This window comes from Gymnoscopelus microlampas, assembly GCF_963454915.1.
Source record: "Gymnoscopelus microlampas genome assembly, chromosome: 22".
Classification (NCBI taxonomy): Eukaryota; Metazoa; Chordata; class Actinopteri; order Myctophiformes; family Myctophidae; genus Gymnoscopelus; species Gymnoscopelus microlampas.
Window position 1 is genome coordinate 10,538,140 of NC_139959.1, and position 27,227 is coordinate 10,565,366.

Consider the following 27,227-nt stretch of genomic DNA (forward strand, 5'->3'; position numbering starts at 1 on the left):
GGTTAGTTATTGAGCGTCATTGTGGCCTGGAGCTAGTGGTTCTCAACCTGTGGGTCGCGACCCTCAGGGGGGCCCCACATGATTTTTTTTTCTTTTTTGGGGGAGGGGTCCCCAGATGACAGTAAAGTGACAATTTAAGGACTTGTAAGACATTATTAATACTAAAAAAAAAAAAAACATGATCAAAGGTCATCAAACTACTGCTACTGCATGTCACTCCCCATTTCCTGTCAACCTAATTGTCCTATCAATAATAAAGGCATAACCCCCCCCCATCTAAAAAACAAACAAACAAAAAACTGTAAAAAAATAATAATAATAATAATAAAATATATATATTTTAAAACATTTTTGATATTTTTCAAATATTAAAAAAATAAATAGCAGATCTACAAGCTAGCAGTGCAGGCCTACTGTGAACTTGTAGATCTGCTATTTTTGAATAGCCAAGGTATAAAATATGGTTAAAGTGGTTAAAACGATTGTGATGGTGTAGCTATTAAAACCAAAAGTGCACTTATCATACATTTTGCTCGGGACCCCCTGGAACCCTCCCAAGCCAAGGACCCCTGGGGGTCCCCGGACCCCACTTATGCGCACGCAGGTCGGCAGCAAAAGAACCCCACCGCTCATAAGATGCAATGTAAAAGTGGTCACAGTCTCACGTGTAAAAATGCATCCCATCAAACTTTCAGATGCTGTTTTTCTCCCAGTGTGGAGGAAGAATGCTTAGGATTTTTGCTGTGATCTCTCGCTCTTGAAATATATAATCCTTGGTTTCTGTTGTGTGTAAACAATAATAACTATTCAAAGCAGTTGTCCTCAAAACTCCACCTCCAGTGGCTGTCATAGGAACGGAGGGAGCGCTCTATGATCATGGCATCAGAACCTGCTTGGCTCGCGCAGCTGCAGCCCGTCAAGACTAATTTATGCTCCGTCCCGCGAAGGTGTCGCGCGCAGAGAACGGCCGAGAATAGCAGATCTCCAAGCTCACAGCGGTCGCATCCGTGACGCGGTTGTGAGCTTGTATGTCATCTGTTCTCGGTGCGCTATACCGTTGCGCGATGAAGTATATATATGTGTCGCCAGGGCGCACCCCGCTAGCCTACACACAGAGGAGGTTGAATGAACTGAAACAAGCTCACCCCAAAACAGCAGGTTTGGGGATCTGTTGGGAATTGATTACATGAAGCAGTCACCTGTGCGTCCAGTCTCAATGTTTGTAAACAAATAATTGGTCTATACGTCCTATTCATGCGAGAGCAGTGAGCACAGATATGAGATATTAATATGTTTGTATGTATTTTATTGTTATTCATTAGCCTATTTGTTTTTTTGCATGTTTCTATTTGTGTTAAAATAATTGTTAAATAGCTTCTGTGATAAAAAATAATAATTGCTGAGTGTTTGTTCAGTAGGCTCAATAGACCAATTATTTGTTTACTAACATTGAGACTGGACGCACAGGTGATTTTTTCACGCAATCAATTCCCAACCTGTTATTTCGGGGTGCGCTGGTTTCAGCACACCCCAACCCCCTCTTGTGTGTTGGCTAGTGAGGCGCGTCCTAGCGAGACCTGATAGAATGGGTTTCATTGCACGCATACTGGTTGCACGCATACTGGTTCTTATCAGTGTGACGTCGTCTGTTAAGGGGTCTGTGCATAGCAGCCATGTTGTAAAGACATTCACAGGTGTTGCCAATGATACTAATGAAGGCTCTGTTTCATTCTGGTCAAACAGAGTCAGGGTGCTGATATTGTTGCAAGCTGGCTGACTGGAAACACTCTGCTACACCAGTGGGTCTCAAATTGCGGTCCAGGGACCCTCATGGTTCCTTAAGGGGGTTCCAAATGGTCCCTTACGGGTGTGTAACTCTGAGAGTGTACAGTACAAATGGAACCAAATCATTAGTATCATTGGTAACACCTGTGAAGGAAGTGATACTAGGCTGCTGTGCATAGAGCCCATAGGCCAGGGGTAATTTTTGTTTACTATAGACCTATGGGAACACCCCTATGATTAAGCTACTATCAGAATATTAATATAGAGCTTGCATTTCTTACTTTCTTTCTTTCTTTCTTTCTTTCTTTCTTTCTTTCTTTCCAAAAAATATCAGATACACCACATTCATTGCCTAAGTATACATAGGGCTGAAGTGGTTATTGTATGTTTTGTAATAATAATCAAAATCTACAAAGTAACTAACTAAAGTTTTAAAATAATTGTAGTGGAGTAAAAAGTACGATATTTGCCTCTGAGAGAGAGGTAGTGGAGTAGAAGTAAAAGTAATGAAAACTGGAAATACTCCAGTAAAGTAAAAAAAATAGCTCAAAAGTGCACTTATAAGTACAGTATTTTATAGGCCTACTCAGTTACTTTACACCGTTGGTTCTCAAAGTGGGGTCCGGGGACCCCCAGGAGTCCTTGGGGGAGTTCCAGGGGGTCCCCAGCTAAATGATAGATAGTTAGGAACCAAATTGACCCTTATATGGGTCTGTAACTCAGAGAGTGTACAAATGGAACCAAATGGACCCTGACGGGTCCATTTGGTTCCATTTGTACACTCTCAGAGTGACATTAACATTGACTTTACAATATAAATTGGGGTCCCAGAGATAGAAATGCCATTAAATGGGGGTCCTTGAAATTAAAATGGTTGAAAATCACTGCTAGAGCCGTAAAACAATCTTCTCTTGTGGGGGTCCTTGGCATATCTTTTCAAATGGGGGCCCGCGGGCTAATAAGTGTCAATTTGAGGGTTCTTGACATGAAAAGGTTTGAGAATCACTGCTTTACACCACTGATTAGGTTCAACTGAGCACACCTGTCATCCACTGATCGATCGTCATCATTCATAAATTAAGCCAGCAGGTGTTCAATCACACCAGCTGCCCTATAAAGCTTTTCTGATACCCGATAATCACAACCATTTCGTGAAAGAAGCTGAAGGTTGAGCGTTGCTGTTACATCGAATATAGAATATCTACAACTCATTTGCCTGAGTTAAACATTAAAATGGGTAAAGAGAAGACTCACATCAACGTGGTGATCATCGGCCACGTGGACAGTGGTAAATCCACTACCACCGGTCACCTCGTCTACAAGTGTGGAGGCTTCGACCAGAGGAAACTGGAGAAGTTTGAGAAAGCTGCAGCTACGGTAAGGATGACTTATTTAAATCTATTACATTGCTTTTTTTTTTTTTCGATTAATTGATTACATGTATTAAATGTTAGATTGATTGCCAGTGTTGTAAATTAAGTACATTTACTCAAGTAGGCCTACTGTATTTAAAGTACACTTTTGATGTGTTTTTACTTTACTGGAGTATTCAGTAGGCTACTTTACTTGTACAGCTACACTCTACTACATCTATCTCGGCAAATGTTGAATTCCAGACTTTTACTTGTAACCGAATATTTCTACATTGCCGTATTACTAGTGATACTGATACTTTTACTTGAGTAAAACTACTTTTTCCACCACCGTGTGACATCGATGTTCCCCTTCTCCTTTGCAGATGGGGAAGAGCTCCTTCAAGTACGCCTGGGTGCTGGACAAGCTGAAGGCTGAGAGGGAGCGAGGGATCACCATCGACATCTCTCTGCTCAAGTTCAACACGCAGAAGTACAGCATCACCATCATAGATGCCCCCGGACACCGGGACTTCATCAAGAACATGATCACTGGAACATCACAGGTGAGTGGAGACACCAGTGGTGGAAAAAGTAGCTATACTGCATTGTGAGCTTGTAGATCTACTTTTTTTTAAAACTTGCCAATACTTTTGATATTTTTACCCCATTAGGCTACATTTAATTGAATGCACTTTATTTAGATTTAGATTTGTCATTACAACATCTTATAATGTAGGCCTATATAAAGTCAAACTACCCAGAAGCACATGGTTAGCTAATTGACACCAGCCCAGTCTTAGCAGCTGCTGTAAAGTGAACTCATTAAGCATGACTAATTATGGCTACAATTTATAATGAAATTGCAGTAATTCTGCCGAGTACTTTTACATTTGGTAGCCTGCCACTATGGAATGAGTTTCTACTGTAATTATAATTTGCACTTAAATACATATTTTGGATGTCAATACTTTTGTACTTAAACAACTTTTAATGCAGAACTAGTATTGCTACAGAACTAGAAACTCCTTCATACTTCCACCACTGCTAATTAACTTCATAATTGATGTCATTTACAGGCCGATGTCGCTCTGCTGGTGGTCTCCGCAGCAAAGGGAGAGTTTGAGTCTGGCATCTCCAGAAATGGCCAAACCAGAGAGCACGCTTTGCTGGCGTACACTCTTGGCGTCAAGCAAATCATTGTTTGTGTGAACAAGATGGACCTGACAGAGCCGCCTTACAGCCAGAAACGTTACGACGAAGTGGTGAAAAGTGTCAACGTCTTCCTCAAGAAGATCGGCTACGACCCAAACGCCGTGCCTTTCGTTCCCATCTCTGGGTGGACCGGGGAGAACATGATCACTGCAACTCAGAAGGTAAAACAAAACTTTGTACCTGCATGCTTGACCCCAGTACAATTTCCATGCTTGACCCCTCAGTTACAATTTCCTTAACGCATGATGCGTCTACAGATGTCCTGGTTCCAAGGGTGGAAAGTCAAGCGCAAGGAGGGGGGGAATGCAAGTGGGAGAACTCTCTTAGAAGTGTTGGACTCCATCCACCCTCCAGTACGCACCATCAACAAGCCCCTGAGGTTGCCATTGCAGGATGTCTACAAGATTGGAGGTCAGCAACATGGCTCACAAACCCAATCGCACCACTTTTTGTTTTTGAAGGGTACCATTTCTCATAGCCAGCCTATTTGCTCCATTGTAAGGTTAAATTGTGCAGTGAATCTTACTGCTTATGTATACTTGCAATTAGGTAAAAGTTTCGGGAGATTAATAAATCCTGTCTTTCCAATACAGGTGTCGGAACAGTGCCAGTGGGCAAGATTGAAACTGGCATCCTCAAGCCTGGTATGACTCTGATGTTCTCGCCTGCCAAGCTCACCGCTGAGGTCAAATCTATCGAGATGCACCACCAGGGTCTGCAGACGGCACTCCCAGGACACAACGTTGGCTTCAACATCAAGAACGTTTCTGTGAAGAACCTACGCCGCGGGGATGTGGCTGGCAATGCCCAACAAGACCCGCCCTCTGATGTCAGCAGTTTTATGGCTCAGGTTGGTACACTGTACAATGCAGGCCTTCTATAACGGTGGTTCTCAAACTTTTTAATTTCAAGGACCCCAGAACTCTGAGAGTGTATACATGGACCCTTACGTTCCATGTGTATAAGAGTTTCATACCTGTAAGGTCCATTTGAACCCCCTCAAGGACCTTGGATAGTCCCTAGACCCCACTTTAAGAACTACTGTTCTAGGACACATTTCTAAAATGTTCTTGCTAGTTCCTGCCTGGTTTTTAAGTGACCTGTTTGTTTCTCTCCAAAGGTCATAATTCTGAATCACCCAGGGAGGATCAAGGCTGGGTACTCCCCTGTCCTGGACTGCCACACTACCCATGTGACCTGTCGCTTTGCTGAGCTGAAGGAGAAGCTGGACCGGCGCTCTGGGAAGAAACTGGAGGACCAGCCACAGACACTGGTGTCTGGAGACGCTGCTACTGTCAAACTGGTCCCCAACAGGCCCCTGTGTGTGGAGAGCTTCTTCACATACCCTCCCTTAGGTACAGCGTCGTCATGATTCAATTGGGTGTATTTTTGATTAGAACTTACGGCCCACTTTCGTGACAAGTCACATGTGAGCTTGTAGATCGGCTATTTGAACCATTTAAAAATGTTCTTAAAGTTAGGGATAAGGCAGTGTGCAAGATGTTACCTGCATTTAATTATTAAATTGACTTGTGTGTATCTGCTTGCTCCACAGGTCGATTTGCAGCGAGGGACTTGAAACAGACCGTTGCTGTCGGCGTCATTAAGTCGGTGGAGAAAGACCAAGCATCAAAATTGAAAGTCCAAGTGTGTAAATAAGTTGGTTGTTTTACCACTAATTGTGGTATGAACATTTTGGTTAAGCACTGCAGTGTATATACTTTTAGTAGTTGTATATTTGATTTTGTGTTGTAACACAAACATTTGTTGCCTTTAAAGATGGAATTGTTTTATTTTACTGCTATATCCTAAGGATTATGGAAATGGATGGCTTAAGTTGAAAAAAATGTGAAACCTTCTAAAATAAAGCACACAATGGAATGGCACTTCATTTTCATCTGGTTCTTAATGCCGTTTTGAATGACATCAGGGTTTATTTGCAAACGGTCCTGGAATTTCATCATTGGGAATGGAACTTCATTTTCATCTGGTTCTTAATGCTGTTTTGAAATGAGGATTTATTTGCAACCAGGCCTTGAACATAGTCATTTTAGGGGCAAGACCGTTTGGCCTTTGGTGTTTTTTTTTTTTTTTTAGGGCAGGAAGGCCATCAAATGAAAAAGATCTTAGTCCATTGAAATTGCTATGTATATCTGCAGTGACATTATGGTATTTACAATCTGATCCATGCTCAGCCCTGCATGTCACTGGATTGGTTTAAAGCTGGAGACTCAGGAATTCAGAATCTCAAAAGACACTGGTCTACACATTGAAATTGGTACAGTCAGCTGGGGCATGCCTTTTTTTTGAGGGGCACAAGGCCAAACCGAGGGACGCCAATGGCCTTGAGTACATAAGGATCCCATTTTGAAACAAGCCATTGGGCTTTTTAATACAGTTGACCTTGTAATGTGCTTCTCTGCAAACTTCTTAAAGTATTCAACCAAAAGCCTTTGTGGCAACAACCTGGAAAGCATCTGTCATTTTAGGTTTTAACCCTTGGCTATATTAAAAAATGGATACAAGCACTGAGCTTGTAGATCTATTTTTGAAAAATCGTGAAGATGTGCAACCTCAATGTAAGCAAACATTTAGCTTCTGGAGGTCCCTGGAACAAAATGACTTGACACAAGTTTGAGCAACACTAAAGCAAGTTTGTCAGAATCAGCCTCGGGTCTCAATGGGTTAATGCCGTTTTGAATTACGACAGGGTTTATTTGCAACAACCTAAACTGCATAATGCTCTAAGCCCAACAAATGGTTGCTGGACCTGACCAATGCTAATCTTGTCTGGTTTGTTTTGACTTGTCAAATGACAAAACAATGTTATCTGGATGATGCAGTGAGGGGAAACTGGCTAAGATTGGCCCACACTAGCCTTATCAGGGGAAACTGACTAGAATTGGCTCACACTTCGTTGGTTGCCACAAAAAAGGACAAGATTCACATAGTACAGCACTTTTAATGATACAATGGAATGATAGGTTTGTTTCTTACATTGGAACTGCAGTTGGTGAGGAGTGAAACTATGGGTGTTGCATCACCAAGTTCACCTAAATCCTATAACAGACAAGTTTGATGCGCAGTTGTACCTGTGGATGGAGTGTTTACTGAAACTAACATACTGACATTTACAAGGATTGTGGCTGTTTCATGACATTAACCCTCATCTACAAATCAAATTTCAACAGTTCATGAGTGGTATAAACCCATTAGTATGTGAAACAAGACAGAAGGGGGGGGGGGGTTGTGAGCACAGGTCGATCAAGTTTCATAAAATGTCTTAAAGTTAGGGCATCATCTGAGAATCATTTCCTCAATTTATTGCTAAGATGACATTTGTTGGAGCTTCCAACAATAATAGTGGCAATAGCAGCAGGCATGTAAGTCCTGCATGACAGTGGCTCTTCAAACCCTGAGGCGAGTGTCAAAATATGCAGCACTCCTCGCTCAATTTATTCCAGTCATTTTTAAACCATGCACAGATGGGTCTTAAGGACTGTGGAGATGACTTGACGTTCACACGCAGAGCATACCTAAGGTGAACAGTGTAACAAGTAAAATTAGTGACCTATGGTGAGTGACCCCACAGGTTGATATTCCACCACACAGTAGCAGCAGGTTTCTATACTGTAAAACAATCATAATACGTGTACACACACAAAAGCAAGCAAGAACAAGGAATACATTGAATGAAGGTTTTTCTTTTCTTAATATTTTGGGACGATCAGAGGGAGATTGTTTCTGCCTCTTTAGTCAAGTTACGGTGGTTGGTTAACAGGGATGCAAGACACAGAGTGACATGACGTATTTCACATTCTGTTTCCCCATTTTGTCCTCTTGTAAGCTGATAATTACTTAATGGCCAGTAAAATTAATACAGATAAAATTCAAACTCCACTGCCCTGATGCTTAATCCAACAGGTAGAGAGCAATGTTATACTTGTACATGTTTTGTACAATAAAACATGTATATACACTCACACACAAATATATATATTTACATACATATATACACAGTGACAGCATAAACATATATTTTTAGGTAAGTGCTAAGGGTTTTGAGAGTGGCTTCATCATAGCCATGCTATGGGGGTTAAGATAATACTGGTAAGAGGAAGAATACACACATAGTTTGTACAACGTGGATGTTGTGGCATCCATGGCCAGATGAGCCTACTTGGGTTTCTTCATTGTTTTCCTTCTAGAATGCTTGTCTCGGGACGGGGTGGGGGGGGGGGGGATGGAGGAGGGGGCAGGGTGTTACGGCAGCTATTTACAAGACCCCTCGTATGAGGGTGGAGGCTTAGTGCAAGTCTTTTCTGGCTGTCAGTCACTCAGGATGTGCACAAAAGACATGGGGAACACCCCTTTTCGCTCCGGGTGCCCCTCGACGTGCCCAATCTAAAAAGGAGAGAGAGAGAGAGAGAGAGAGAGAGAGAGAGAGAGAGAGAGGCAGCACAGAAAGCACATGAGAAACAAAAAAAGAGAACCATTTAGCATTCAACGTTCAACATTTGTCCTTCTATCTGTGATGTTCAGAATGATTGCTATGCAGTCCACTGTGCAAGGAAAGTTGGGCCAAGGACTGCATAATTCTGCATTGATAAACCTAGCTATCGTCTCTGTCGGGTGGAAACCTTGTATGTCCAATACTGTTACTTTTCACGATTCAAATTCTAAAATAGAAAAAGTAACAGATCGACAAGCTTGAAACGCGTCGCTTCCACCGCTTTTCGAGCTTGTAGATCTGTTACTTTTGATGCTTTCGTGGGACGCTGTAGTATGATCACATAAGGCATTCATTTACGAATAAATACAAAAAGTTAGAAAATGGAGATAGGAGGTTTCTGGCCGATAGCAACACTATGCAGAATCCATAATAGTCTGACTAGCAATAATGCATGTATCTACAGTATAGTATCACTGTAATATTTGAGGATGGAAGTCATGAAGCATGTCCTCACCCACCACTCTTGGTCCTCTTCTCCAGTCACTATGATTACCTCTCCTTCAACAAATGTCAGCTCGTCATCGTTGTCAGCCTGGCAGTCATAGATGGTCTTCACCCTCCGAGTTTTGCTCTTGCCCTGGACACAAATTCTTTAGTGAATATTATTGTAAAATATTGTCCCTGTGCATTATTCCACAAAGATTTGTTTAACCCATTAAAAGCGGGAAAGCATGCGTGTCATTTTAGATTTTTTGGCACAAAACATTTTCACATGGGGCTCCGCGGCCAAATACACATCATGTTGGGGGTCCTTGACACGAAAAAGTTTGAGAACCACTAGTGTACCGTGTTTATCTTTCTCGGGAGGGGCACAGGCGTCTCCGTGGTTCCCGGCGGGCTCCCATTGGTGTCCTCGCTGGCCTGCTGCGGAGACGAGGCCGTCACGTCAGCTTGCTGCTGATTGGGCGACGGCGAGTCCGGCGGCTGCGGCTGAGGCTGAGCTTGGGTTTGAGCCGGAGGCTGAGGCTTCGGGGCGGGCTCTCCGGGAGGCGGCCGGGGACTCGGCGGCTCGGCCGTTCCGGGTTTAGGGGGAATGTCTGACAGGTGAGGTTTGGGGGGCAGGTCTTTGAGCTGGGGCTTAGGCGGGAGGTCCCCCAGCTGAGGCTTCGGAGGGAGGTCAGAGAGCTGAGGCTTGGGGGGCAGCTCGCCGGGTTTGGGGGGAAGCTCAGAGGGCTGAGGCTTGGGAGGCAGGTCCCCCGGTTGAGGCCGTTCGGCCAGAGGAGCAGCCTTCTGCGGGGTTTCAGATCCTGGCGGGGACTTCTGGAAAACCTCTGGGGGAAGGCTGGGTTTGTCCATAGACGGGTGTATGGTATCGATTTTCCGCAGCGCCACTTGGGGGGAAAAGCAGCAATATATGGTCAATTCAGCATCAAATTAGTTAAGACTGTGAATTTACCAATAGAAATAACGTGTTAACACATTATAATGTGAACTAGTCGTAGACACTAGACAGCAGCAACATTTCAGTAATGTCTATACCTTTTTGAGGTAGTTTGGGAAGAACCCTTGGACCAAGTGTAGACTTTGTGTTGCTTGCTGTAGTGCTGGAAACAAATGTGCATCACGTTGAATGAGAAACCACAGCAAGAATGGGGCATGACCCTCATCATCGATTGCAATCACTTAAGAGTTATCTAACAGAATAGTTGCAAAACAGACATTCATTTTGGCTGACATTATTGTTGACATTAGACCTTTCCAGAGAGATCTGAAAAGCTTTCAGAAAGATCTATCGAGAAAAGTTCACCAGCAAAGCCAGGGATTCATCCACCGTGTATGTAATATACCTTTGCTGCTGCGGAATGCCTTCAAACTTGTTAGAAACAGGAGACATCTTGTTGATGGGTGGAGGAGTGGAATCACTTCCTGAAATATTGACATCGACATTGGTAAATATACTATTATTTACCATAGCAGCATAAAAATGGTAAATAAAAATGGTCCAAATAAAATAAAGAGGGGAAGTTGTCTGGCTGAGCTTTCCATGAGCTAGCATGGCTAAATCCACTGAGTGTAAGCTATTTATTTGGTGTGTTGTGTGTGTGACAGAAATAGCACTTAACATCACAAAAGACAAATGATAACAACATCTATATCATTAAACACAATGGGCAAAGTGGGCTCCAAGTCAGTTCCAGCTGAAGTGTAGGATAAACAACCCCAATAAAAGATGATTTTCCAACGCACCTCTCCTCTGAAGCAAGGCAATTCTAATTCCAATTTAAACTTCATTGTACGACCGCATCGCTCAACTAACACGCTCAACATTCTTTTTTATAATTTATTAAAATTAGTCGAGCAAAGGCCGTACAACAAAGTATAAATTTGATCTTAGTAGCCTTTAGCCTTAGTCCCACCAGGTTCTGCTGTATGTGTGTTCATGAGTCTCACCCCCTCTACTTTGTGGACTGTGGGAGAGCGGGCTGGGTGGGTCAGATAGGGTGCGTTTGTGTCCGGGGGGAGGGGGTGGAGGCCTCTTCTTGGACAGCGTGGAGCTGCCTCCGGGTGTGAGTGCAGAGGGAGGGCCAGATGAGGGCGGAGCTAGAGGAGTGACAACACATATAAAAACACACATGAGAGGGTCGGTCGGAAAGGTGGATGACAGGTGCCATTCATTCCGTTTAACACCCGGATACCCACACAGCAAGAGTAGGAGAGGTTTGAGGAGGAGGAAGACAGAGGAGTAGAAACAGATAGGGTGGGAAGGATGGGAGAGTCATGTGTCTTGGACTGGGAGTAAGAGATGTGCTGGACAAAATGGGGGAAGACATGTTAGGACAAAGATCAATGCATGTCAGAACAACATATTGTACTGGAGAGGGTGAGAGTATTACACAAGAAGAGCACCTTATGAGTGTGAGTGTGCGTGCGTACACATTTTCGGGATGTGTCAGTTTGTTTATGAGTAGGATACATGGTTTCTACAGTGTCAGGTCGGCTGCTGTTCCAAATCACCTATCGCTAAGTCCTAATGTAATCTACTGGAAGTTAAGTTAGAGTGAAAGGTAGCTAACAGAAAGCTCAGCCAGAAAAGGATCAGCAATGATAAAAACAACTAACTTTACAGCTCAGTGGATGGTGGGACATGATTCCAATTGCAATAAAACTGCATGCGGGTAAAGTTTGGTTTAGCTAGCCAACAAGGCTGCATTCTTGAGTTAAATAAAACACCACCCACCACCCTAGCATACTGAGCAAGAAAATGAATTAAGAACTGAGGAAAAGGGGTGAGGGTTTAATTCCAAAATGTTATATACGCATTTGAGCAAACAATAGTAACTGTAATTGTCTGAACATTAAATCTTTTCTGTGACATTTAATTTCACATCAGTCATCTAATGCAGTGGTTCCCAAACGTTTTAGCTCGAGACCCAAAATAGAAATTTGATCATATCTCCCCGGGATCCAAACTAGTGAAAATAGCCAACCTACAAGCTCACAACACGTGACGTGTAAATGTGACGTGTTGTGAGCTTGTAGACCTGCTATTCTCAGGACTTCTTAAAAGTATTTTTTTCCCTCTAATTAATGATTTAAAAATAAATAAATATTGAATTATTTTGAAAAAACGTCTACTTTCTTTTTTAAATGTTTAATTTTTTTGTACTTGTTCATTTTGGGGGAATTCTTCTTGAAATAATAATAAAATAAAATAAATGTAGGAAACGAAAAATAAAGGGATATTTAACTCGCGACCCATAAAAATGTGTCCGCGACCCACAAATGGATCCCGATAATACAGTGGTTCTCAAAGTGGATTCAGGGGACATTCTGGGTTCCATGGAGGCGGGTTTAAATGGACCCTTACAGGTCTGTAACTCTAAGACTGTACAAATGGAAGCAAATGGACCCCCTTATGGATCCATTTGGTTCCATTTGTACACTCCGAGTCATGGGGGCTCCTTGAAATAAAAAAGGTTGAGAACCACTGATCTAATAGCTGACACTTTGTAGTGGATAATATCCCATTTTGGAATCAAGCTCTTCAGCCGCATATGAGGTGGGAGGAGGTGGAGTCAAAAGAGGGGAAGGGAGGGAGGGGGGAGGGGAACGTAAAAACAGGATATTCACTGATGTATGGTCGAGTGCCAGCCAGAGTGGCGTAGTGCGAGTGAGACCCAAGGTATGCCAAGTGTGGAGCTGGAAGGATAAAAAGAGAAAAAAAAGAGAAAGAAAGAGAGCAGGAGATGAGAGAGTGTGGGAGAGATTCTGTGTCGGTCGTCAAAGAGCTGCTCCCACACACTATAAAAGCAACAAGATGAAATCTTATCAGTGACAAGCAAAAGGAAAAAAAAGAGGAGAAAAAGCACAAACGTGCCTGAGGGCAACTTAAGGCTCTCTAGGCAGCAGCATCCAGTTAAGAGCACTGCTCTGATCATTGCTAGCGATGCCTAGGTCAGAGCACCTGTTATTCTAATGGTGCGTTCACACTGGCAGATACAAACATACATTCTTTTTCAATATAAGACAGCAGCATGAAGATACAAAGATACATCCAACGTTTGCGTAGCTGCTACAAAAGCTACAACAGTTACAAAGCTACAAAAGAGTCGAGCTGGTTTCAACTTAAGCTACAAAGATACAAAGCTACAATATTCTGTGTAGCGTTACTGTATATCTTTGCATCTTTTGTATCTGCCAGTGTGAACGCAGCATAAAGCTTCTACAGTGGCGCTTTTTAAGAGCAGCAGCACACTATCCGCTTTGACTGTCATGGTGTTTAAGCTGCCCAACTTAAAGGAGGGAGGGAGTAAATGTTATTTTTAATTAAAATTCTGCAGAGACAAGCAAGGCCCCCAACAGGCTGTTTGTATAATGTGTTGAGGCTAATGATGGAGAAGTGCGACAGGGGGCTATTTTTTTTTAACCTAATGAAGCACCTTAAATGTCAGGCTTCAACAAACCCAACACCCCCCTGGCCGGCAGTGTGCCATGTCGGCTTATTATAAGTGACATACGGTAGGTATACATAGGTTCAAAGTGCTCATGTGGCCTATAGTCGCTTCTTTTGTGCTTGTTTTCATTGACCTGGCTGCTTATTTCTCTCACAATATCTGGCAACACTGCCGGCCGGCCTTGTCTCTGCACTCTGCTGCAGACATCGTTTTCCTGAAGGTTCTTTGTGATATTTACTTAATGACACCTACTTCCTGCCCTCTGATCTGTACACAGAGTAACTGCATTCTGCCGCAGGACAGTTTGAGCATTAATTTTGTGTATGTTTGTGTTTTTATCATGTGTATACTGTATAGGCAACGTGCGTGCTGGAGTAAAATATAAGAGTTTGAGCAATGAACAAAAGCTTTCCAGTAAATGGGATTTCATTTCATGATTAAAATGCTGATCCTGTCCTGTGTGTTTTAAGCAAACATCAGCACCGGCATCTGATAAGGAACGACAACATTTGTTGGTTTTTAACTTCAATACGTAAAAACCAACCACACGCACCTTACGTCTATATTTGCAACACAGGCTAACATTAGCATGAGTAGGGATGGGCTATTAACAATAATTATCACAATAACTCAAATATGTTTAAAACTTAAAATGCTACTTTGTTGTGTAGAGGGAAATAAGAGCATACAAAATTAGCTCTTTACAGGTCTTTTATCAAGTATAGAGGGTTTAAGTGGTACTGAAATTGCAGCTCAACAAAAGCTAATTCATCTTTGTGTATGACGGAGGACAATTTCACTATAAATTAAAATATCTGTGATACGATTATTGTGATTTTATCCCGATAAACAATAAGAACGATTATCGTCCCCATCCCTAAGCATGAGCATGGCAAGCTAAAACGTGTTTTAGCTTACCAGAACAAAGTTCTACGCTACGTTACAGTACTATGCCTAAAAAGCGCCAGCCCGGTAGTCTTCTGACCTTTTCCTTGGTTCCTGGGTGGCAGCGGGGGACCGTCGGCCACCGGGGAGGAGGTGAGGTCAGTGGAGGCGCTGTACATCTGGTTGGTGAAGGCGCTGTAGGACATGCGCTGCTGCTTGTCCCGGTGGCTGATGAAGCCGGGCAGGGACAGCTTGTCATGGGGGGACAGACTGGAAGAGTGGCAGAAACTCTGGGGCCTTGGTGAGCGGTCCTTCTTTATGGGACTAGGCTAGAGATGGACATGGAAGAGGAGAGATTAGAGCAGTGCTTCTCAAACGTTTTCAGGCCAAGGACCCCTAAATTGATATGTATTGTTTTTGTTTGTTTGTTCCAGACCTTGTCATCCAGGTCATCATCGCTCTCATCCATCTCCTCCAGTCTCAGGCTCCATTCATACTCCACATGGATGTGAGGGTTAAACTTCCCCTCTGCAGCCTGCACAAGCTGGAAGACACAAAGACAAAGACAATAAGTGCACGTACATCCACAAATAGGCTATTTCCACGGGTGCTGGATCAAAATAGGCAACACTGTAGAAAGGAGAACACCGTCTTAATGCTCCAAAATATATTTTATTAAGCAGTGTCTTTTACCGCTTAATAGAATATATTTGGGAGCATTAAGATGGTGTGCAGATCTTCTCCTTTCTACAGACAAAGACACACACACACACACACACACACACACACACACACACACACACACACACACACACACACACACACACACACACACACACACGCATGCAAATCAAGCACATACTATTAAAAAAACAAACTAGCCACAATGCCACTACTGTTTGCCATGATGTGTGTACCCTTGTACAATTTGCATAACCATAATTTTGCATTACATGCATAAGTGCCTTTGTGTACAGTGCTCTATGCACATGATGCTGCATTCAAAGCAGCACTAATGGTTAAATATGCCTCCACATATTATTTCCACTCTGTTGTCACTGGTGCCCGAGGCCAGTTCTAGACCTTTGACTGCCATCTAGTGTTAAAGACTACTACATGTTAACAAGATGCAAGGTTTATGTATGTATGTATGTATGTATGTATATGTATGTGTGTGCAATTAAATATCGGTGTGGTACACTCTGCATACTGATAACCATTTTCATCATGTACAGTATGGACATTTTTCTTTTAAAAAACAACTAAAGGCCTTTCCGTTTACCACTGCCTTTGATTGAGTTACTTTTCTTTTTTCTTTCTCTTCTGCACTGTAACTGTATCTGTTATCTTTTACTTTTTGTTTAATGCATCTTAATGTCATTGTATAATTGCGTTTCCTTTGCTTGATGTTCTGTGTAAAGCACATTGAATTGTCTTGTTGTTGAAATGTGCTATACAAATAAAACTGCCTTGTCACCAATATATATATATATATATACACACACATATATATATATATATACACACACACACACACACACACACATAATAAGTAATACAGTGTAAAGTGTGTCAGTGTGTACAACAGTGTGTGTAAAGAGTAGAAAGGTTTAAATGACCAACCGAGGTGGGAGGAGGTGGCACACTCCCAATCTGTCACCTCCTACACTACACTTATTTTACATTGTATTTTATGCACTGTTATTGCATTTAACATTTACAATTTAGGTATTTAGTCCAAAGCCACTTAGAGCAAGCAAGGTAAACACAAGGTAATACATCAAATGCATAGAAATAGTAAAATAGGATCATAGGTAAACCAAGAACCTATCATCAGTCTAAACTTTAGAATATCCAAAAGTGTGTCTGTACATTTAAACTCCACAAACTATAGGATGCTAGGTCAACAAATGAACCTGGCATCTGTCTACATAACATGCTATCTAAATTACACTTTGTTAACTTTAGATTTTGCTATATTAATAAATGTATTATTATTATTAATATTATCATCATTACTTTGGTTGTATTATGTTTTTGATATAACCAGTGTTTGGGGGGTTAAATCAGGGCATTTTTAATGGTCCAATAGCATCTAGTGAGATCACTCCTGGGTCTATTGTTGAACACTAGTGTTTCTGACATGGAGCTGTACTCACTGCCTCCTCACACTGGCTGTTCCTCAGTCGCCTGGCAACATCCAGTGCGGTCTCTCCATTCTGATTGGCTGTGGGGGAAGCGAGGTTGATTGCACGTTAAGATTGTGATCTAGCTATGTATGTGATGCACATGTATACAGTATATCGTCTCTGTCTGGTGGAAACCTCATTATGTCCAAAACTGTTACTTTTCAGGATTAAAATTCTAAAACTTTTTTTGCGACGCTGTAGTATGATCAAGTAGGGTGCTAATTTACTCAAAAGATTAGAATATGGAGATAAGAGGTTTCTTCCCCGACAGCGACGATATGTATCATGTGTCATGTTAATTAATGTATACGACTCACTGATGTCGGTGGCCGGCTTGCCCCTCAGTAGCAGCTTGAGGCATTCGTGCTTCTCATACATGCAGCAGTAATGCAGGGCAGTGTTCCCCCACTCTGTCTGCTTATCCAGGTTACCACTGTACCACACACACACACACACACACACACACACACACACACATACACACAGAGGACATGGGTCATCACCTGGGGGCATTTTGTACACAGTCCCGTGGCCTCAGGTTAATGTAATGCTTCATTATCCATTCCAGACGACCTTCATTTTGCACGGCTGACTAGCAAAGACAGGGCTGTTGACAAGATCTTCTTCACAAAACAGATCTTCTATTATTTACTGGCCTCAAATGAGCTACCATATCAACACTGAATCTACCATATCAACACTGAAGTAGCCTGGGATCAAGTCCCTTTTCACTTTTCTGATGCGGTCTAGAGCGGATATACACATACACAAGCACTGGTGCACCTCCAAAATGATTCCCCTTAAAATGTGCTTAGTTTGGTGTAATCGTTTTGTTTCATTTGGTATAATAATCGTTTGGTATATTATTTTTAGACTGGTGACACAAGGTTAACACTGAAGCAGAATAGGCTAAAACTGTGGTTTTGATGTATGTTTTCAAATTATGCAGGTAGAAATAAGTAATTAAATCTGACTAAATGATTAATTAAATTAAAGCAATGAGCACAAAATAAGGTAATACAATTTGCTTAAGATATTTACCCAGCAGTAAAAAACTGTCATTATATAACAATGGAATGGAACAAAGACAAGCATTCACATTTACATAGATGAACTTGTAAATAACATCCAAAATAAGACATGATACATCACTAAACTGATTGTTTGAAGATTAAAAAAAAAATATATATATCAATTGACTACTGGTAATTGATTATTCAATATATTTTTTACACAAACACACAAACTGTGAATTGAGAAAATCCTGTTTAACAAACAAGCTGATCTCTTAACAGCCATCTTTGATTAAGGCCCACAAAACACTTCATGCTCTAACGTTAATGCCAGGTAAATGTAATGCTCTCTATCGACCCTTCCTCTTCTGAGAAACAAACTGATTACGAAAAAAACAACACAAGGCCAAACATAAAATCACGTCAATAGAGCTATTAGTAAATGAGAAGGAGCTTTATGCAGCTGAGGCAGTCAGTGGGGAGGAAACAAATCGAGAGGAGCAGGAATAAATTAAGGCTTCATGGAACAAGTGGCTTGACCCAGTTCTTTTTGCCTTGTGGGAATCGCAGCGTTGCCATGTCTGCTTGTTGTAAGCCACTTTGGGCTTCTTTTTCTGTGAGGTTGCTTGTAAATACTGAGTAGTTGCAGGTTGCGTTTTTTTGGGGGGGGGCTTGTTTTTTTAAGTGTAGTTGCTTGCTTCTCCTTGCTTCCAACTTTTTTTTAATTATATTTTTTTTCAACCAGTGGTTCTCAAAACATTTTAATGTCAAGAACCCCTCATCTGAAATGTTGGGTGCCGTGCCATACAAGATTTGCGTATTTAAAATGTTTCAAAAAACGTTACACATTTTTCACTTTTCGTGTTTTTTAAAAAGCAGATCTACAAGCTCACAGCGTGTCTATTTTCAAATGACCGTATATATATATATATATATATACGGTAGGTTTAAAGTGCTCTTGGCCTAGGTCGCTTCTTTTTGGGCTTGTATAGGCTACATAATCTAGGTTGCTCATTTCTCTCGCAAAATCTGGCAACACTGAATCTAAGCTCAGCTGTGCTGTGCGGCGCTCTGCTTCAGCTTGTCTCCTTGTTTTACTCCACAGACAGCGGCACAACAATACAAACTGTAGCAGGCAATTACAGTACATCAATGTAATAAATGTAAAAAAGAAAAAGAAAAAGAAAGGGGTCTTTGATAATAGGTTTTCACAGCTTTTCCATGATTTACATACTGTAATAAGCCAGTAGTGGTCCAGAATGGCATAGCACAATAGTGTTATAGTTAAAGGTAGTGTTGTTGTATAATATAAATAAGTGTTTGCTTTATATTCTGATAGTACTCATTGCTGTATAGAGTGTTTGTTCAGTAACAGGGTTCGCTCCCCGTCCCTCCAGCTCTTGATTAAAAAAGAAGATACATTTTCAGGTCGGGATACCAAATTTTAATCCAATCAGGAGAGAGAACTCACACACAGGGCACAGGATAAACAAGACATTGGAAGTGGTGATTACTATTAGAATATAGTGCTTAAACCTTTTAACAAAAAAACGTTTTGTTTTAACCCATTAAAACCGGGAAAGAAGTTTGTGTGGTTTTAGATTTCAGTTATATATTTGTCTGTCGGATGGAAACCTGTCCAAAACTGTTACTTTTCAGGATTTAAAAAAAAAATGGCAAAAGTAGCAGATCTACAAGCTCGCGGAGCTGCTACTTGTGATGCTTTTGTGTGACGCTGTAGTATGATCAACTAGGGCGTTAATGTACGAAAAAGAAACACAAAAAGGTTAAAATATGGAGATAAGAGGTTTCTGCCCGACAACAATAGTTTTTCAGAAAACTTGTTAGGATTTAGGGGGAATTTGCAGAAATCTGCCTCAGGCCTAAAATTGGTTAACCAAAATATATCACTTACCCTACCTAATATTAATATACCTAATATATATATATATGTTTGTGTACCTGTTCTGTACCAGGAAGTCCACTAGGTGCAGAGAGGTCTGGTCAGCCGTACGTACAGAGTAGTGCAGCGCCGTCTCGCCACATTCCTGCAGGGGGCGATAAAACACAGCAAAGACACCGTGAGATGGTGGAGGGAGCAGCATCCATTCTGCTCTCTCTCTCTCTCTCTCTCTCTCTCTCTCTCTCTCTCTCTCTCTCTCTCTCTCTCTCTCTCTCTCTCTCTCTCTCTCTCTCTCTCTCTCTCTCTCTCTCTCTCTCTCTCTCTCTCTCTCTCTCTCTCTCTCTCTCTCTCTCTCTCTCTCTCTCTCTCTCTCTCCTCTCTCTCTCTCTCTCTCTCTCTCTCTCTCTCTCTCTCTCTCTCTCTCTCTCTCTCTCTCTTCTCTCTCTCTCTCTCTCTCTCTCTCTCTCTCCCTCTCTCTCTCTCTCTCTCTCTCTCTCTCCCCCTCTCCCCCTCTCCCCCTCCTCTCTATCTTCTAGCATTTAAACAAGCTGCAGTAAACAAAATGGCTCCTAAAAATGTTATTTTCACACGTACAATGCAAACATTTCACCTTACTGGAGAGATTCATCTACTGTCTTCATCTGAAACGATGTTTTTCCCCCCAAAAAAATCTATGCAGCTGTTTCCTTCCTTTACACGGAAATAATATGATTAAAGACAGAGGCGTTCAGTGGATGAATGGAAATTGCATTTGGAAAGCATTTGAAAAGAAAGCCATAATAACCATGTGAACAAAGGCACTTTGGCGTGGTATAACAGAGACATTACTAGGCGAGCATGATAAACAAATTGTGACACACTAGAGAGCAGCGGTGTCCTTTATGGAGGCTGGGCTCCATTATTTAGTCATGCATTCCTGTCACGTTGTATGAGTCTGAGAGGGGCGGGACGTGTGTGTGTGTGTGTGTGTGTGTGTGTGTGTGTGTGTGTGTGTGTGAGTGCGCAGTGAGTGATGCAGGGCAATGTTTCCCACTCTCTGCCTGCTAATGTATTGTGGTACACACGCACACACACACACACACACACACACACACACACACACACACACACACACACACACACACACACACACACACACACACACACACACACACACACACACACACACACACACACACACACACACACACACACACACACGTCACAATTATTACATAATCACCTAATCGCAATTATTTGAGATATTTGCATAATCGTTTCCATGTTGATTTTTTCAATTTTCTAACATTTTCGAAATAGTGGAAATATCAGATCTAGAAGCTCACAACGTGTCGCAATGCGACGCGTTGTGAGCATGTAGATCGGCTATTTCCACTATAAAGTTATTAAATATGTCAGTTAGTTATGTAGTTTACTGTAGGTTATTTGTCATATCCTAAACCTAAAAGCCGAAACAGAAATGTAATTTTTATTCATAATGTTCCAGTGTTCAATGACAACGCAATTACATCGTTATAATATTTGTGTGACAAGAATGAATCGTCATGTAAAATGACAATAATCATGACACAGCCCTAACACACACACACACACACACACACACACACACACACACACACACACACACACACACACACACACACACAGGGGCAGAGTGAGGACCTACTGTAGCCCTGTCTCATCCAGCTGCAGAAGGCAGCCATTCATCCACTGACAGTGGCAGATCAGATATCGGTGAGTCAGACATCACAGAGAGCGCTAGCTCTAGCTCGCTGCGTCTGCAGCTTATGTCATCTCTTCCCAACAATGTCCTGAATGTTTCATTATGTCTGATGATCACATGCAGTGTTGTTTACAGCAGTGGTTCTCAAAATGTTTAGCCTCAGGGCACTGCAGAAGAATTATACATGATACTATATCGTTATCATGGTTGTTTATAGCTAACCTTTATACTGTACCATCACTTATAGCACTTGTGTAATACATTATGATATGACATGATATTTGGTAGCCTGTAGGGGCCACAATGTCCCTGCTAGGCCTGATAGCTATTGTTTTTGTTACAGCGCGTCTGTTATGGTTCAGCTTGTCCTTGTAGCAGCTAGTGTAACTATGGTCTGAGCCCTGTGCTCGCTGGCAGAACTAACAATCTGTATCAGACTGTGTGTAGGGATGCAAATTATCGATCAATTCATTAATTGATAATTGATAACCTTATCAACCGATTAACCGGTTAACTGATAAGCGGCGTTTTTTTTAATCTGAGAATCTTAATTTCAGATTTGAAAAAAAATCCTAAAAAAAAAGTGCTTAGGAGCCGAGATACAGCCTTTTTCAGTAAGTTAAACAAGAAGTGAATGGAGCAGAAAATCTTCAAATCATCATATGGGTTCTGAACATTAAAAAAAATATATATATATATCGATTAATTTGATTAATCGATTAATTGTCAACATCCCTAACTGTGTGTCTAACGTACTTCTCCCCATGATATCATGTACAAAAGCATAACCATCACCACCTACAATATTGTCTCCGACTCCTATTGCCTCATTAATTACTGATTGATCCAGAATTCCGCGACATTACCCCTATTCATAATGCTTTTCATTCATGGCACCCCAAATTGCATTGCTTCTTTTCACTCCAACACCATATATTTATATTATAGTATATCCATATAGAATATCCATATTGTACTACTTTAACATGACATTTAACACAACAGAACTACTATAACTATGTTGTATAATTCTAATGATTGATTATTATGAATTTTCTTATTATGAGATATATGAGATGATGATTGGAGACCACAACATTCAAATGAACGCACTCAGTTGAAAGCACTACGTTCGCTCTCTTTTTGTGATTCAATCTCTTAAAATATTCAGCGTCCATGGAATTGTATATCCTGGATGCTTTGTTTCAGAACACCTTGCTAATTTGCTTGGTACCATCGCTGCAGTTCCCCTGCAGATCAGGCATGCTGGTGGCATGGGTCAGGTAGCAGCACCATTTCCAGCTGAAACCATACTGGAGCAATTGTTATAAAGCCGCACTTGTGGCTGTTTTGCCACTCCTGGCTCAGACACGGCCTCCAATGTCAGTTGCTGAATGGGGGCAATGTTATTTGTTCTAAGAAACCTATCCATATCTCCCTTTAATCTAGCCTCAGACTTCTGTTGACAGGTAATGTTCGGACGTAGGAAGAGAGCATTTGCAGCGAGTCTACGCATGTAAATACGTAAACCTTTTCCCCCTGAGATATGTCATGAGGAACACTTGAGAGAATATCCGGTCGGTTAGAACTGATTGAAAATAATTTTGTACCAATAAACTAATTTATTTTATGGATGACATTGCTAAATTCCAAATATTATCAAAATATTCTGTGGCACTCATGGACTGGCGTTACGGCACTCACATTGAGAAACCCTGGTTTACAGTGCAGTACTTAAAAAGAAAAGAGAGAAAAAACATGATATGGGATGTTGGTATGAGATGGATATAGTCAAGGTACTGTACACAGGGTCTACTCAATCTAAAATGATTATCTAATCTATGAGGCAAAAGTATGTTGGAGGCAAAAGGCCAAAAGGTTAGACTCACCGGCCCCGCCTCTGGGAGGGGCTCCATAAGCTCCACCCCCTCCGCATACACCTGGATGAGCGCCAGCAGGTCTCGGTTCTGGACCGCCTCAAACAGTTCGATCATCTTAGCCGCCCCAGACGGACACGTCTTCCTGGCGAACTTGTGGTCCACATACTTGGCGTTAATGAACTCTTTCCTCGCTGTCCTGTATGGTAATAGGAACATATGGAATGAGGTTTAATCAAGATAGAATTAAGCTATTTTCCAACGACGTGTGAACAAGATAAAAACCCAGGATTTATGGTTTGTGAGAGACAGCTTACATGTCACTGGAGGGAGTGGGCTTTGCTGAAGGGAGGTTCCCCTCCATGATCTCATTGAAACTACTGTTGCCTACATTCTTGGCCAGCTGGGAAGGAAAAAAAGGAGCATCATCAAGTCAGCATCTGCATCGCATCACAGTAGAATGTTAACAGTAGAATGATATTCATAAGAGCCCAGAGACTGAGATGAGACTGTTTGTGGGAGCACGTGTGTCTCCACTGCTGAAGGCTGATCAAATCCTATATCAGCTTATCTATCTACTCCTAAATGATATAGATGATTATCAAAATCAAATATATTTGATTCTGTGTCATTGTTTGATGTTGTCCAGGCACTTTCTAACCACTTTGTGCCATGGAGTACAAATTTGGATTCAGTCAAGGACAGTTATACCTACTGCAAAAATAATACATTCTGCTATTTACAAAAGGGGTCTTCAACAGTGGGTCCGGGAGCCCTAGGGAGTCCTCAGAGTTACTACAAGGGGGCCGGCAAATCTTTGTATGATAGGAACTTTTTTGTTACATTAACCACTTGAATGTTAGAATCCCGATTCTGAGTGGAACATTAGCCGAAAATAGCAGATCTACAAGCTCACAACGGCTCACGCTGCAAGGCGTTGTGAGCTTGTAAATCTGTTATTTTCGGCAAAGAGGTTTGGTGTAAAGGTAAAAAAGAGCAGACCAAGTACATAGTCAAAGGTCAAGTTTATCAAGTATTGAGGGTTTAAGTAGTTAAATATCTGAAAATACACATTAACATGAATCCAACAAATTACGGTAAAAGAAAAGATAATGTGTAAACAAACATACAGACCAAAACATGAACAGTGACGACAGTGCTGTCAAACAAGTCTATGAAATCTATAAAAAAGTTTAATCTGCAACACAATTTCAAACAATATGTAGTGGGGGGGGGGGGGTCCCTGCCTCATCTCTCACTCAGCTAAGGGGACGGGGTCCTTGGCCTGAAATAACATTGAAGACCCCTGATTTACAGTGTATTTGATGTGTTTGACTCACCAAGAGTTCAGAGGTTCCTAGTTTGTCGAGCTCCATGGACTGGATGCGGGAGATGTGGACGCCCATCTCCCTGTGGATCCCAGAGCACTCGATACAGGTCAGGATGCCCAGGTTGGTGGACAGCCACTTAGGGTCTGTTACAAACAAATAGAGTGACATCCATATGAGTGTCATACGTACGTAACCGATCCTAAAGAGAGCTAACAGTCCATGACGTTATTGTGAAGAATAAAGATTAAGGTTTTTATGACCAATGAACATAATCGTCTCTGTCGGGTGGAAACCGCATATGTCCAAAACTGTTTTTAGGATTCAAATAAAAAAAATGGCAAAACTAGCAGATCCACAAGCTCAAAACGCGTCGCTCCGCACCACGTTTCGAGCTTGTGGATCTGCTACCTTTGATGCTTTTGATGATCAAGTCGGGCGTTAAATTACGAAAAAACACAAACGGTCAAAATATGGAGATAGGAGGTTTGTGCCCGACAGCAACGATAGTACTGAATGTTTAATGATATCAAAATATGTTTGCTTCAAGTTAACATCAAGCTTGTTCATCAAATTAAATAAAAAACTATTATAATAAAATAAAATAAAAGCTTATTTATCAGAAAGGCCACTGCCATGACAACTTTGTGTTTCCATTGCAATGTCTAGTCTAGCATGTTCTGGCTAAAATAATAAGACTCTCGGCAGCACAGCGCACACCACCACCAGAGGACCTTAGCCAGCACAGGACTGAGTGTGACCACAGCCACATCACACTGCAGGAGATAGAGAGGCTGTTGCCTAACACCCACTGCCAAGCAAAACACATGAGTGTATGGTGCTCTGATTTAGCAAGAGCCATGTGGCAATCTGGCAACCACTTTCCTGCGGTGACTGACAGACAGACACCACAGTGCAAGGCGGTGATTAGCCGCCGTGCAACGACACCCGACAGAATCATCATCACACTGGAATTCCCTTCGCCGTTTTGATAGGAACTGTGATGTCAGTGCATTTTGTTTCTATATCATTTCGTTGAGGGTAAAATAACTTGAAGATGGGAAATTCAATACTAAGGTCTTGTTTGTCCCGACATTCAACCTTCAAAGTTCATTTGAGATTCTGCGAAACACCCAGAAAATATAACGTCTTCGTTGGGTGTAAACCTCATATTACATGTTACTTTTCAGGATTCAAATTCAAAAGTAGCTCAAGCTCAAAAGCTCAAAATGCGTCGCTTCGCACCGCGTTTTGAGCTTGTGGATCTGCTACTTTTGTGCGAGCTTTAGTATGATCAAGTAAAAAAAATAGTAAAAATATGGAGATAGGAGTTTTTTCCCCAACCGCAACAATAATTTAGGTGGCTGTCTGCCTGAATACCCTTCGGTTGATTCTCTTGCAGCAGTCAAGTATTGCAGTTGCACACCACAAGTTGTGACATAATCTTGGAGCTTATATCAAGGCTTATAAGCCAGCGGTGGCATTGGTGATGTGATTGTGCTGTAATGAGAACACGGTGGCTTTAAGAGAGCAGAGAAGGGCAGAGCTGTATCTGACAGGACAGCACCTGCCACCGGAGGCTGGGAACATCATCAGACGCAGCCCGAAACCAATGAGTCATCCTCACACACACACACACACACACACACACACACACACACACACATGCGCGCGCGCGCGCACGCACACGCACACGCACACGCACACGCACACGCACAAGCAGACGCACACGCACAGGCGCACCCAACCCATGCGCATGTACATGAATGTGCATACATAAACATATAGGTGTATGCACACACGTACACAAACGTGTCCAAAGTCCATTGACATGCGTACGTGTATACAATTGGTGAGTAATGTGTATACATTCATAGATACAGCACGTACTGTACACACATAGAGTATATACAAACATGCACACACACTTACAACAGATGCTAGCTAGATGACAATGGGTCACAAAGTGTAACACAGTAAAATCCTGACTTTTTACGGGTAAATCTTTTGACCATGTCATAATAGGTGAACGTTTGGCTCAACATAGGAGCTCATTTGCTGAAAACAGCAGATCTATAAGCTCACAACGTGTCCTCCCAATATGGTGCATTGTGAGCTTGTAGATCAGCTGTTTTGGCTATGTGACACAACAATAACCCCTCCAGATTTGACTGTGCGCGCTGAGCTTGATCATCAAGCTCAGCGCGCACAGTCAAATCTGGAGGGGTCAAGCCTTGATGAGATGATGATGATGCACAGTGACCTCTATAGGTGCTGCTGCTAATACCCCCTTGAGCTGCCTCTTATAGGGAAAAAAACAGGCCATGAGCACCCTTTGACCTTGAAGACCATCATCACCATGTTAGATCAAGGCAGGGAGAGGGGGGGGCAAGATAAAAAATAGATGACAACTCATTCACTAAAGCCATGCAGCTAACATTTGTCAGGAACAGGACCCCATCCATCCACCGACCACCAATGTACACAGAAATGGAAGTGTCTGGTTTGGGGGCGTATCGTATGCACCTTTTACTGCGAGTTAACCCATT

General features: G+C 41.9%; 2 protein-coding genes across 6 annotated transcripts in view; one reads left to right on the forward strand and one right to left on the reverse strand.

Moving 5' to 3' along the window:
* Positions 1 to 3,018: 3,018 nt before the first annotated feature.
* On the forward strand, positions 3,019 to 6,011 carry eef1a1l3 (eukaryotic translation elongation factor 1 alpha 1, like 3; the record flags this gene model as incomplete). Its single annotated transcript, XM_084048833.1, has 7 exons — positions 3,019 to 3,162; positions 3,524 to 3,703; positions 4,217 to 4,513; positions 4,610 to 4,763; positions 4,946 to 5,202; positions 5,473 to 5,707; positions 5,908 to 6,011. The coding sequence occupies 7 exons, from the start codon at positions 3,019 to 3,021 to the stop codon at positions 6,009 to 6,011; spliced, it is 1,371 nt and encodes a 456-aa protein (XP_083904959.1).
* A 1,283-nt stretch (positions 6,012 to 7,294) lies between these two features.
* The window catches only part of asap1b (ArfGAP with SH3 domain, ankyrin repeat and PH domain 1b), an 82,726-nt gene continuing 62,793 nt past the window's right edge, over positions 7,295 to 27,227 (reverse strand). For 2 of the 5 annotated variants that reach the window (XM_084048817.1, XM_084048815.1), the window contains exons 15-29: positions 24,691 to 24,824; positions 23,668 to 23,753; positions 23,363 to 23,549; positions 19,810 to 19,895; positions 17,152 to 17,267; positions 16,805 to 16,872; positions 15,082 to 15,189; positions 14,746 to 14,974; positions 12,937 to 13,005; positions 11,257 to 11,406; positions 10,653 to 10,731; positions 10,345 to 10,409; positions 9,652 to 10,196; positions 9,320 to 9,442; positions 7,295 to 8,756 (exon numbers count right to left, since the gene is read on the reverse strand). In XM_084048817.1, the coding sequence (XP_083904943.1) occupies positions 8,682 to 8,756; positions 9,320 to 9,442; positions 9,652 to 10,196; positions 10,345 to 10,409; positions 10,653 to 10,731; positions 11,257 to 11,406; positions 12,937 to 13,005; positions 14,746 to 14,974; positions 15,082 to 15,189; positions 16,805 to 16,872; positions 17,152 to 17,267; positions 19,810 to 19,895; positions 23,363 to 23,549; positions 23,668 to 23,753; positions 24,691 to 24,824 (2,120 nt within the window). In that variant the 3' untranslated portion in view covers positions 7,295 to 8,681. The remainder of the gene's footprint in view (positions 8,757 to 9,319; positions 9,443 to 9,651; positions 10,197 to 10,344; positions 10,410 to 10,652; positions 10,732 to 11,256; positions 11,407 to 12,936; positions 13,006 to 14,745; positions 14,975 to 15,081; positions 15,190 to 16,804; positions 16,873 to 17,151; positions 17,268 to 19,809; positions 19,896 to 23,362; positions 23,550 to 23,667; positions 23,754 to 24,690; positions 24,825 to 27,227) is intronic. The other 3 variants (XM_084048819.1, XM_084048816.1, XM_084048818.1) reach the window with 2 other exon arrangements.